The sequence below is a fragment of the Lissotriton helveticus genome, chromosome 12, assembly GCF_964261635.1.
Source record: "Lissotriton helveticus chromosome 12, aLisHel1.1, whole genome shotgun sequence".
NCBI lineage: Eukaryota > Metazoa > Chordata > Amphibia > Caudata > Salamandridae > Lissotriton > Lissotriton helveticus.
In genome coordinates, this window is record NC_136073.1 from 584,492,448 (window position 1) to 584,506,804 (window position 14,357).

At 43.7% G+C, this 14,357-nt stretch overlaps 1 protein-coding gene across 1 annotated transcript in view; it reads right to left on the reverse strand.

Moving 5' to 3' along the window:
* Positions 1-14,357, reverse strand: part of INSRR (insulin receptor related receptor) — a 673,583-nt gene that overhangs the window by 521,352 nt on the left and 137,874 nt on the right. Inside the window, exon 2 of the mRNA XM_078668487.1 lies at positions 8,174-8,722. Within this exon, the coding sequence (XP_078524613.1) occupies positions 8,174-8,722 (549 nt within the window). The remainder of the gene's footprint in view (positions 1-8,173; positions 8,723-14,357) is intronic.

Here is a 14,357-nt window from a genome sequence, read left to right on the forward strand (position 1 = left end):
AAGTGAAAGGTTAAAAAATACCTGGCACGTGGGAAGGAAAATTATTTAATTTAATCCCCGGCTGGTATTACTAAAAGAAGTGCAGGGCGTGGTTAGATAGATACGAGTTAAGGTATCGAAAACCACTAGTAGAGTGTCAACATGTTTCGGAGGTCACAGCCTCCTTCTTCAGGACAAGGGTTGTGCACTTACCCTCCCCTTACTCACATGCAAAATGTAAAAGTGTATTAAAAAATTTAACAAAATTACCACAATGTGTAATATTCCTAACAGTGTTTTATAGTGTTAGCGAATGCAGTTGCGCCCAGTTGGCGAAGAACCTGTGGAAAGAAATGCATAGATAAATACATGCATATGTCACAGACAGGTCACTGGAGAAGAAGAAACCTTCTCTGAGTATCACCAGGTCAACCAAAAATAATGGGACCCTGTGAGGAAAAGAAAAAACACACAAGTGGACATACCAATACTGAAACACACACATATATACAAAACACAGAATTACTCTCTGCTCTGATGGAAAGAGAGCACTTGATAAAAAGGAGAAAGTCTTACTTAGAGTTCTACAGTATAAGACCTCATGAGCCTTAGCGTGTATTGAGGATCCCTCCTTCCTGCTCAGGAAAGACCTAGAAATAAACTAGGTTCAGTTGGAAAAAATGCGCAATATTCAATCTACCAGACTACAGGGAAATGCTACTCCTTTGTCACCCATAGACTCACGGTTACTGCATTGGCAAATCGCCTGCCTTCCCTCAACGCGGCTCCGATGAAGTGAGCCTGTGTAGCGTCAGGGCCCTTATATATACTGTGCCTCATAGTAATTGGCGATGGTAAATTGGTTAATTGGAATCGGTGTATGCCCAAATTCGGAACAAGGAATCACAGTAGGTCCGGTGTTGCGCTCACGGTGAACGCTATTGGCGCGCATGCGCACAACACCCTGTCTCATGCGCATGCGCGGCCGAAAAAGGCGACCGCGCATGCGTGGGGCAGACGCGCTACACATTATGCCGCGATAGACAAGCAGGAACAAAACATGCATTGCCTCTACCTTGCTCACAGGAGCGCAGTTTATAAAACGGGCAAAGGTCTCATTTTGGAATTACGAGGGACAATAAAGTGTAATGTTGGATAGGTATTCAATTTGCACAATACTGTGAGGAAGGAGCGTCTAATACATAGTAGTGTAAAAAAACCATAATACATAGACCCCAGAATTGATTCAAACAGTGGAATACCGTATTCTAATAGGTTGTAGGGGGAAAGAAAGGAGAGACACTGCCAGGGTTGGTACTCAGATGGAAGTCAGTTGCAGGGCATGGAACAACGGTGGGTGTTCAGGCTGGGAACTGACACAACGGGGCTTAATGACTCCATCCCTTGGAGCCTTTTGAGATAGTTATTATCTCTTTTACATTGTTCTGCCCACACCCTAGATCATGATGCATTTGGTCTATCAGGTTATACAGCCATCACCTCATCTTGTGCGCAAGGCCTCCATGCCCTGCAACTGACTGCGCGCCAATAGCGTTCACCGTGAGCGCAACACCGGACCTACTGTGATTCCTTGTTCCGAATTTGGGCATACACCGATTCCAATTAACCAATTTACCATCGCCAATTACTATGAGGCACAGTATATATAAGGGCCCTGACGCTACACAGGCTCACTTCATCGGAGCCGCGTTGAGGGAAGGCAGGCGATTTGCCAATGCAGTAACCGTGAGTCTATGGGTGACAAAGGAGTAGCATTTCCCTGTAGTCTGGTAGATTGAATATTGCGCATTTTTTCCAACTGAACCTAGTTTATTTCTAGGTCTTTCCTGAGCAGGAAGGAGGGATCCTCAATACACGCTAAGGCTCATGAGGTCTTATACTGTAGAACTCTAAGTAAGACTTTCTCCTTTTTATCAAGTGCTCTCTTTCCATCAGAGCAGAGAGTAATTCTGTGTTTTGTATATATGTGTGTGTTTCAGTATTGGTATGTCCACTTGTGTGTTTTTTCTTTTCCTCACAGGGTCCCATTATTTTTGGTTGACCTGGTGATACTCAGAGAAGGTTTCTTCTTCTCCAGTGACCTGTCTGTGACATATGCATGTATTTATCTATGCATTTCTTTCCACAGGTTCTTCGCCAACTGGGCGCAACTGCATTCGCTAACACTATAAAACACTGTTAGGAATATTACACATTGTGGTAATTTTGTTAAATTTTTTAATACACTTTTACATTTTGCATGTGAGTAAGGGGAGGGTAAGTGCACAACCCTTGTCCTGAAGAAGGAGGCTGTGACCTCCGAAACATGTTGACACTCTACTAGTGGTTTTCGATACCTTAACTCGTATCTATCTAACCACGCCCTGCACTTCTTTTAGTAATACCAGCCGGGGATTAAATTAAATAATTTTCCTTCCCACGTGCCAGGTATTTTTTAACCTTTCACTTTTTTCACCTCACCTCACTCACATTTATATACACACACCCCCACACATAGTTCACTTCAAAGTGCTCCTGCGTATCCGCGAGTCGTAGCACGCCGCATCCCGTAGAGGGGTGCGAAGGCCCCGATGATGAAGCATGACACCAAGGGGCCTGTTGGTGTGTGAGGGGCATTTAAACAACACTGTGTGTCTCCCCATCACTTTAAGGATCACCACCACCTTGAGTGGATTCCACTTTGTTTATGTATACGTTCAGGGAGACTGAATCCACTGACTCTCTCTCTCCCCCCTTCTGTTATATTTCGAGACTGCAGGACAGTCACTATGAGAATCGTAAGCTTTTGGAGAAGTTTCAACAGGGAAGGCTGGCTATGACATCTATTTAGATTTGTCCTCCCTACAGATAGTTGTGATGGGTGTCTTGACATGTCACAGAGGAGGGGACTGATGTAGCTCAAAATTCATTTTTATTTCTAGGGTTGCTTTATAATCAAGAGTAGACTGCACCCGCACATATTTTTTCGTTGTATTAACACAAGACAGTAGAAAGTGAACTGAAACAATATGAATCATGGTGTATTAGGGACATTTCAATATAAATGTGAAGAAATTAACATTGAAACTGGATGTAATTAGCTAAAACTATTATGTGAAGAATTTGTGCATACCTCTGACAACCATTCACGTATTTGATTTGCTTATGTAACGTGTTAATTTAGAAGTGCTCAGTAAAGAGTGTTCATTTTATATGAAATCTCATAACGCATGTGTGCCATTTTCTTATATGGGCCGAATACTGTAGGCCTGAAATCCATTTTCCCTGGAAACTCTTGCATTAGATCGAATAGTTGAATTTCATGTGCATGTTGGATTTGTTCTTTCTCGCGTTTCTGTTGCAGGTAGAAGAATCATCCCAGTTAGTTAGAACAATGTCTTTGTTTTAGGAGTTAGACCTGGAGAGAAGGGGATACATTGAGCATCGACACTGATAGTGGAAACTGTTGTACTTTTTCATTGAAGGGAGCCTGGGAATCATGGTCATCTCACCAAGCTCAGGAGCATTGCTGCCTACTGGAAAATTACCTATGTGGAGGTGACATAACTGGATGGCCTGATCCGCAAAGGCTCCTGGGATACTATCTGTGGTTTTGATGTATCGTAACTAAGGAAAGTGTCCGGGGGACTTCTGCCTCGCCTTGAGAGAGAGCATCTTAGAACGAGCTCTGTCTCTGTCTGTCTCTGTAGCAGCTTTATACTGCTTGACTCAACTAATAGGGGGAGACGTCTTAGGAAGGCGTCACACGCTGACACTTTAACTGATCATGCTATGTATGGATGTCACATTAGTGCTAGTGTAGGGACAGATTAATGCTTTATATCCACAAACTTTTGATGAAGGAGAACGTGGACGTCTGTTCCGTAATCTTTTGTATCCTGAACCAATCATTTTGCGCATGTTGCACCACCTTAACTTCATCCATAGATTTGGCTTTGTATTAGTTCCAATGTATTTTTACACCCTCCCTGTGAGGTGCCTGTACGTTCGGTTATTCTTGGTTTTGTAATAAATTGACATCCTATTTGGTAGTCTGTGATCCTTAAAAATCTTAGTGAATTGAAACTGAAATGATTGACCTGCAAACAATTTCTCTCCCCACCCCCATGTCTAGTACATGGAACTCACCTTTTTCACAAATGTACCTATCTCCTTTGAACAAGAACCTGTATGAACCCACAGTCCAGTTACCATTACGAAGTAAACCAGTGAAAGGCCATGGAATATTTAGGCACCAGGTACATTTAATAGTAATGCTGTATTTTTCCTTAAAAATCACCTGGAGGAAGAACTTATTTATGATAAGAACGTCAGAATATAAATAAGAAACTGAGAAGCAAATAGTAGCACATTATGCAGATTAAAGACATGGCACCGGCGTGAATCTTGTAGCTACTAAAAATAAACAACATTTGGATAGGATGCAAAATGCTCTTCTCAAATGCCACACACGTTTGACTGAGTGGCGGTGAAATGCAGTGGCCTAACCATAAACTACTTTTAAACGTGTTCATTCATTTACAGAAAGTCCTACACTATTACTCGTCGTTCCACCATTAGACCAGCCCAAACCCGTCCCCCCAAACACAGCACAGTGGGCAGGCCTGAAAATTAGACCTGTGTGGTCTGACCAGCAGCACAAGTTTCCTCTTGAGGCCCAGGCTTGAGAAACAAATCCATTTAATACAGGAGGCCACGAAATATGGCTTCAACTTATGTTATTGAAAGGAGCAATTAGTGTGTTAACTGTCAAAGAAAGGAATATTCCCATAGTGCATCTGCCCTATGTTATCCCCAATTAATAAATCACATATTTAGGAAGTGGTTATATTGAGTCCTATTTTTGTTATATAGTGTTCCACCCCCTTTCTACCGGAGGACTTGTTGTTTACTGGGTAATAGTCGATTAGCTGAATTAATGAAATCTCAGGTATTATAAGTCATTGCATTTTCAGTCGGATCTCTGTGTTATTCACTGGTTGAAAAGGAAAAATCTTTTAACAGTATGTACTGCAGCGTATTTCCTCAACCTTGTTACCTACGGGCTGTAAAGGATTGGGCTGGCAGAATTAATCCGCTGCATAACCTTTAACCCAGCCCCAGAATCCGTCATCAACTGTCTCACTTTTTTCTTTTAAGTAAGATCTGGGATGGTTGACATGCTCAGTGGTCCTGACTGGTATGTATCAATTAATTGTTTGCCTTTTAGAACATTGACGAATTCGGTCGGCCGTGTGTTTATATTTTGCTGCTAAGCAACGTCTGGTTACAATTTAGTGGACTTAAAGCTTTGAACGTATGAACTCATTCGACTAAATGACCTGTAAACATGAACAATTTGTTAGGTCACTGGTTTTAATCCTGCTGCTAACCAATGTCTAGTTTACCTGTCCGTTGAAATGCGTTTTGCACTTTCTGGGTTTATATTTGTTATATAAACGTGGAACACTAAAAAATGAAAAGGGGGGGCCCTCGGCCCCCCCGCACGCATGGCGGCGCGGCGACCGTCGCCCCCACTGTCTCCTTTGTCGCCATTCGGCGGTGGGGGCGTGCCCTTGGGGGCGCGGCCCACCGCCGATTGGCTGGCGGCCTCCCTGACCCGGATCCTGGGAAGTGGGTCCGGGTCAGGGGGGGCGGGCTATAGGAGGGGCCACCTGGCCCCTCGGGAATAAAGAGATAGGGAGCGCCCAGGAGACCCCCTTGTCCCTGGACGCTCCCTCGCCGAAACGGTGTGCCCCGCGCTCGGGGCTTCTTTGTTTTCCCACCCACCATCCCTTGGAACAAAAGTTTTGTAGCAGTTCTTATGTCTGGTTGAATGGTAAGTTTTGAAGGTACGGTCCACGGGTCTCACAGGGTAATAGAGATGCAACTGTTGGTATATTTTGTTTATGCTTTTGTCTAGGAATTTTTTCCCCTTTTAGCAAGTCATGTGTGAAGTGAATTGTATTTGATGCTAAGTGTCTTTAGGCCTTTTTTCCCTTTGTAGCTATACGTTGATACTGTTATTTATTAGCCAGTGTAGCTGTCCTTTAGAATTTTTCCCATAGGTCGTCGTATTTATTAGGTATGGGGCATGCGGTAAGGTCATTATCGGTGAGCACATATTTGAGGTCTGAGGGGGCGGGCATCATCCTATGGAGGTTCCCGCCCAGGGGGAGGGGCCTGCGGGCCACTCCCAGAACTCCAGGGGCAAGGTAATATGCAAAGGAGCGCGGGTAGGAGTAGTTCACGCTTTCCTTAGGCTGGTAGCCACCCCGCGCGCGTGGACTCATGACGCCACCGGCGCAGAGTAAGGGCCCTCCTTTAGTGGGTAAATGGAGTTCAGGGCGTAGACCGGGCAATTCCCGGGGTAACACTGCGCATGCGCACATCCAGAGGGGAGGCGCAGCTTGTAGGACCTGACACCGGTAGTGACCCTGCCATATGGCCAGAAATGTACAAAAATTCTAGATGAGGATGTTTAGTCTAAGTTAGGAAACAACATGTATTAGAGTTTTGTTAAAGTCAGGCTCTCAAACTTGTTGCTAAGAATCATGTACCTAAATGTCCTGCTGAATTTTTGTATAAATTGTTGATTATGCAATTAAAACCTTTTTTAATTTCATACTTTAATAAATACGGCCGGGCGACTAGCGCCCGCCTTCCAAAAAGTAAAGACGTCTCGTGTCCACGTTCCTGGGTATTGGGTGCCGGATTGGGGGGGAGGCGGCAGCTAGTCGCTGACCATGTGCATTTTGCACACAATAGCTGCTTATAGTAATGTTGCACATATGCTCATACTATTATCTTATGGACAGAGTTTTCTTAAGCTAAATATTAAATGATACTGCTATATCCATGTATTGTAAGGATTTTAATTAATCAAACAAATATAGACAGAGGGGTTTGTAAATTTCTTTACTTACATAAGATGGCGCTATAGGAGCATATTTATTATTTATTATATATTTTCCTATTACGTTTACTTTAGGACTTTTAGCTTGAAAATTTGTTTTTTTTCAAACAGGAAATGTTTATTTAAAACATTAGGTAAAATACTAGTTCCTGTAGAAAATGGTTTAGTAGTCCAGAAAACATATTTTACTCTATTTGAAACACATTGAGTGTAGAAGGGAGCGATTTTGGCAGCTGTTCTTGGTGGTGCAGACAACAAAAGACAGCGATTTTAAGAAAAACTTACAAATTTTTGGTAACTTTTCGTGAATAGAATGTTATATAAACAATGTACAATAGTAAAGCTGCACAGAGAGGATTGGGGCTGTTGTAATGATGAGAAAATCAAATTTTCACAGAGACCCAATACATATTTTGTTTATTTCACAAGGCACCTGCGATTTGTTTCTATTGTATATTGCAGGGGTTTCTGTGCAATATGTGTCTGAGCACAGTTTTATTTTGTGCAATACAACACCCTAACGGTTATCTAAGTTCGTCTCTTTCATATATCTATTTTCCTATCTCTATGTCTCTGAAATACAGAGAGGGAGGGAAAGGGATTGAGAAAGAAAGGAGAGAGAAAAAGAGAGAAATATTCTACTTCTTACCTGAATGTCTACATTTTCCCAAAAAGCCCTCAGGAGGGAGAGCTTGTGAGGCCAGCCTAAAGACCATCACTGAGCACCACAACTGGCCTGTTACCCGTGAAATACAGCAAATGCTTTGTCCTGCAGTAAACTGCTTCAGAAGTACCAGAGTTGGGCCTTGTAATCAATTAAATGGAAGGGGGAGGACAATGGCTTGTGAGGGAGTCTGAACAGCAGCTCAATGTAGCAGACCAGGGCTATAAGCTACTGTAAAATATGTGGGCTTGAGCACCTGGCCCCAGAGACCCACGTATAAATAATAAATGTCTGTAGTATTGGGGGAAATGTGGGGAATTTAAGGCACCCATCTTCACCTACACCAAGCTGTTTAGCTCAGTGATAATTAGTCTGGTCGAACCATACACACAGTAGAGTAATGATGAGGTTATGAAATAGGCGGTGAGGATGCATTTAAAAGAAAGATCCTGGTCTAAAAATTAGGTGAGCATTAATCAACCTGAAGCCATCAGTGGACAAAATATCTAAATGTGAGAGAAGCACACACAATTACACTTTGATAAAGTAGCATTGTTTAAGTTGAGGGACACGTAGAAGGTACGACCATACTTGAAAAGATCTGCCGCTCTTACCCTTCTGGCAGTAGATCGATGTCCAGCAGCGATATTCCGTGAGGCCATTGATCTGGGTCTTCACGCAAGGCTTTTCCACATCCAGGATCCCAGGACACACATCGGCACACTCTTCGACCGGCTTATTGCCCACAATGTAGTTGTTCTCAATGGACTCCAGCACCAGCATCCAGTCAATGGTGGACATGTAGCACAGCTCCTGGTTCCTTTCTATCCGGATGGCTCCCCGAAGGATGTTAGTGAGGCTGTGCAGGCCAATGTCTCGCAAATGGGGCATCTCGTAGATAACCAGCGCATAGTTGAAGAAGAGCTCCGTTCCCCGGATGACAGACAAGTTGGGGAACAAATCCCGAAGGCTCTCCAAGCCGTACACGCGGAAGAGGAGCAGGTACTCCGTGATCATGGTCAGCTTGGGGAAGCTAAGGCCGTGGAAGTCCTCGCATTTGCTACTGAACATTAGAAGGATCTGCAGGCTGCCCTCGATGATGCTGCAGTTCTCCAGCTTCCGCAGTTGGGAGACCTCGTTGCGGATGTCCATACTCCCACAAACTGGAAAAGAAATGAGAGAGTAAATGCCAAAGTATTAGAGAGCGTTCAATTCCTCTTTCACACTGTTCCATGCACTCTGGATTTGTGATCTAGACATTAGCGTTAAGGCTATTAGCCATGAACCAGAATAGGAAAGCACTCTTTTCCAGAAAACATGTCCTACAGAAGTCAGTTTACCATTCTCGGTGTACCTATTACAGGTTGTAGTCAATACATTTGACTACAACGACTGAAATTAAAGACTTTAGGTGTATTTTAAAAGATATGTATATATATATATATATAAAAGATCATGGCTTTTAACTTTAAAAGTCGCACTGGAATATTCCATCTAATGTACATCCGTATCAATATGTCTTAGTTGCAAAAATATATACTTTTTATATGTATGCATCAAAATTGCTCATCCAATGTAGAAATCTACTTTTTATTCCCATCTTATACCTATAGTTCATCAAAATAGGATTATAAATGTTACAGATCCTTACATACGCTCTTAGAGTATTATTTTTAAAGTAACATATGCCCCTTGAGTCAGAATTCGGAATTACTTAAAGGTGCCTCATGCAGTGACTTTTGATATTATTCCTCTAGATCCCAACCTCGCAGGCACAACACGCGACGTATACAGTAGAAACTTACTTCTCAAGCATTAACCGTGCACCAGGTAAAGCGCACTACCTGGACAGCTAATACCGCCAAGGATCCTCTTTGAAACGCGCAGAGCCGAGCCCAGGCAACATGGCAGTTTACCACTTGGGTGCTCACCCCTACCTAGCAAGACAGCTGCTCAGTAGCAGTCCCTCATCAACGGTTCTTTTCATCAAGGGCAGATGATCCCTCTCACTCTTTTCCTGCAGTTCCAACATCACCCACCCTTCCTGAGGCCATCACTCGACCCCAAGTCTTTCAGGCACCTGGCTGCTTCCTCTCCCTGCACCTCTTTCCAGTGATAGTAGCAGTTGCTGTGGTTTTTCTTTGGATTTTCTGTTTGCAGCTAGTGAGATCTCGTGGGATTAGTGATCAAGGGTGACGGCAACTTCACGTGTAAATCTTCAGTCCACTGAGGCAAACGACAGTTAACCAAACTTTGCCCAACAGCACGGTGTACCTAAACCCGGTGGGCACTCCTATTCCTAGGTCTCACTATCATTAATAATTGTGCCAATGCCCTGCCCTGGAAAGTAGTGGAACATCATCTAGAGCACTTGTTAGAAGACACACAGCATGGTTCTCTTGCTCAAGAAAACATAGTAGGTCTACCAGAACAATAAAAAGAAAAGTAAGTTGCCGGCTGGATTTAGACCCTACATATGAACTAAGCTGCTGGAACCTCGCTCACTCATTCAACCATATAAACAAATGGGGCTAAAAAGCTGACTTTTTACCATGCTCATCTAGGCACAGTTGTTAGCACAGAGGGAGTACCTTTGGAGCCTATAAACTTGGCCCCAGCTATACATCACCCTGGATACAGGTTGCATCACAGTGCAGGTGATCGACCGTAGACCCTTGAGGTAGATTAGTGGACTTTGATTGGTCAGCAAAAGATCTGTTTTCTAGATCCCCAATTGATAGGAATCATTCAGGGATTTGCTACAGGCCAGCTTTTTTACCCTGCACTAGGGTAATAGTCGCATACAAAATGGGGAATCATTTGCCACAGGCATTACATTTAGATGGACCTTGAGGATGAGACAAAAAACGTCAGGTATATTTGTAATGACCAATGTGATAACTAGCACCACTGCAAGCGTCGTTATCTACTTCCAGATCTGAGCTGGAAAATCACTTTGGTATTCAATTAGAGAAGCAGCAAATCAGACATCAATTCTACAGTATTATCTTAATTTCGGCTAAACAATTAGAAATTTAATTTAGAGACCGCTACAGCTAACTGGAGTACGTAAAAATCAGGAAAAGGGATTTTCCCAAAATCACACCACAGGACATGTGAGGCAAATGCAATTTGAAAACATGTCTCCTGGATCTAAACTAGTGCACAAATGACTAGTTTGACGCTTGACCTCAAAAAATGCACCCAACACATCTGTGAAAATGCAACTGGCCATTATGGCTATTGCTCTCCGTCAGAACCCCTTTCAGAGGGCCATGGGACATGCAGAGGTTACTGGGCCCAACTGTGGGGGTTGAGGCCTTTTACTCCTGATTTCCTACCAGGAGTCCTTAGCAACTGGGGCAAGCACCCCCTTCTGCACTTGACTGTTAGTGGTAGTCGTGAACGAGCAGTCTGAGGCTCCCTCAGTGGCTATGTGTGACTATAGATCAGTGAACACAACTCATCACTCAAACACTGTGCAGCAGTAGCAATAAATCAATGTTCAGTCACATACTTAGGTTTATCATAAAAATAATTGTTTCCAGCTTTACTCATGCAGAGGAAGGTCACGGCATTTATAGACAACACATTCCTTCTTGAGGTCAGGGCTCTAGTGTTTCAAAGGAAAGTCCCTGTTCCACCAGCTCCTTACAATCTGATTAAGCTATTCCCCATTCACCAGCACCCCCTTTCAGGGAAGGCTCACTAGCGGGTCTCAACTCAAGAATCCACACCTACTCTTAGAAAATAGTCAAAAGGGTCTTGGCACCGCAGAGGGTCCCCTTTGGCCGGTAGGCCCATACTCAGTCTTACCCACTCTGGCAGAGAGAAAGCGTTCAGTGCATTTGAGGGTGCCCTGTCCATAGGCACTCTCACAGGTCCGATCCTGCCAGTAACTCAGCTGCATGTGGGAGGCACAGCAGCACTCAGTAGTCACAGGCTCTCTTCTGAACCTATGTTGTCTGTTCCAGCAATGATCAAAAGTGTTTCCACACTCCTCCCGCAAGGTTTGAACCGGACAAAGAGACGCAGGAGATACTCCGCGTACAACAATATATCCGGTATCATTTGTTTTGGTGTAAATACTTTGTTTTGTTTTGCACACCTTTTTGCAGTAGTGTATTATTAGGTCCGGATGAAAGCCAGAAGGGAATGTCCCTGTGAAATGGCAGAAACATGTTGACCACTATATCATCTATTTCTGGCTGTTATTATGTCAAACTGTCATACACTTTCGTTTTAATATTGACACCATGATTGCTCCCTATTAAAATTATTCCTTGTTGTCATGGTAGCCAATTTTAAGTTATACACTTGTTTTTTGTTTACACATTTTCCTCACTGCAATTAATATCTCACACCATTTCACCCATTTTTTGGTATTGCATGGTTGGATCCATCGCTGGTGGTCTCGGAGAAGTGGAGAATAGCACACGATTCCAACAGGTGTGTCTCCCTATCTGGACGAGTATCCATAAAAGTCCCAGATGATGATGCTCCGCCATATGGGTGGGCTGATGGGATTCATTCCCTGTACATGGTGACACTTACATTATTTCAGACACATAGTCATTTTATTCTACCTCTGTTTATAGCATAGACCGCTGACAGTGATGTATGTTTGTTTCTAAATGGTATATGGGGGTGTAGACTGTCCGTTGGGTCTATAAATATCGACTCCCCTCAGACCCTTCTCCACTTATTTCTTACACATTTCTGTGTTCCCCAAAAGAGGATGGTGGGGGTAAATTTGATCCTCCTGATCTCGATCCTAGTGATGAGATGATGCATCCATTGTGTCCTCACTCTGTCCATGGGCTCGAATCAGTTGCAGTCTGGGTTGTTCCTCGTGACCCATGTGTCACCACAGTTCATAGTCCTCGGGCTCCAGTCAAATCGGCAAAGCACAATTTTTTCCGGCAGCCCCTCCTCCGTACAGGGTTCCCACACCACTGCCACTCATGGCGCTGGCCATTACTGTGCAGCAACCTGCACCACAGTGGCCCCTCCAGGCACATGGGGTCGCCACTACAGTCCTGCACAGGCATCGACCCTTCTCAGCAGGCAGTCTCTTCTATGGCAGCCAGTTCTGGCATACGCGGGTCGCTGCAATAGTGCCATACAGATAGTCCATTTCAGGGCACCAAGTGCCAATTAGAGTTTGGGTCTGAAATGTTATGTTGGCATTCTACTTCTTTTGAAGTACATACTTCTCCTTCCCCATTTCCTCTTCAAAGCCGTCTGCCACAGCAAGAGAGACTCTGAAGTGAATACTCCCACAACATAGGCTATGGAAGGGACTAGAGTTCACACCTGGTTGTCAGCCATAGTGATATGTGTATCAAACGGTTGATCTTGGGCTCTCATCCCTACTCTTTGTGATCCCCTTATCAGCCCCATCTCCTTCATGAGAGGTGTCCAGCCCCCTTCATTGTGATTTCTCACTGAATCAAAGAGCACCCTTGGAAGTGTACAGGAGAGACTCTTTTTCCCTTCATCAAAGTGTCCCATCCAGCTCATAGAAATGCAGCAATTCACAGTGCTGCCTAGGGAGATTCTGCTACCTCCTCATGTCTGCACTAAGCACGTCTGGGCAACCCAAAGTCCACCAATGTACCATTACACGCACACTTTCACTTAGCATTTAGGCCTCACTCCAGTGACGCAGGTTAAAAAAGATCTGTTTCCTCCTACCGATCACTACACAGTATGCTTCTACCACTGTGCTCGTGCTGCATAACTGTTGGTGAAGGCCATAGCCTTTCACCACTATGAAGTTAGCCCTTCCCAGTTCAACAAGACTGCAATCCATGAGACAATGCTAAGTCATGATGCATGTGCATGATCTGGGTTTGCCTAGGACATCAAAAATCAGCATTAGGTTTCAAGACATTAGTACAGTTGGGAACTCAGGGGAGGGCTGCATGTCCATTATCACTTGGAGAACTTTTCTATCTCAACACTCTCGAAGCAAACTAATAATTTCTGCAAACAGAGTGTCTGGACATATGGCTTCATAAATCTCAATAAGACTTAGACCAAATGCCAAACAAAGAGAGAATTTGGCAGTTCAAATTACCAAAAGCAGAGACTTCTAATCCCTTCCCCAAAGTTATAAATTTTATTGAACACTTTGCTGGGGCTGAGAACCTTAAATTTAAATGCACAATCAACTATCAGGCCCTGGGGAGCCAGAATCAAATGTTCCTCTTTTTTCTAAACAACCAAGCATATTGTATAAATATGGAACTTCACAACCACTGGTTTTCTTAAAGGGACAGAATACCATTCTCGGGTGAGGCCATGCACCTTACTGAATGTCCCTTCAGAGCATTACACAACTAGCAGATGGCAGTCTACAAAATGAAAAACGTGACATGCAGAAAAATCACTCAAAATGTAACTGCATCATAACGACTCTTTGAGCACAATTACAAATGTTCAAACAAGGTACACTAGACATCTGCACCCATGGAGCCTCTGCCATTGGGAAGACTCACAACCAGCAGACAAGACCTTGCCTACTGAGACACTCAGGAGCACTAAAAGACCAAGACATAGGTTAATGACGGGCTTTTCAAAAACTGTTTCAGAACATAATACAATTTGAGTTGATGTATGCACCAAATATTAGAATTCACCATTATTGCTACATGGCCCATGTATGGTTGAGACCTGGAGGTCACTTTTGGTGATCCTTGGTCTCAAGCGTGTTTTTGCCTGATTTGGAAAAATGGAGTTGAAGTATCAATCCGTGTGGCATAGGCAGCAGCAGCTCCTCCGTAATGGCAGAGG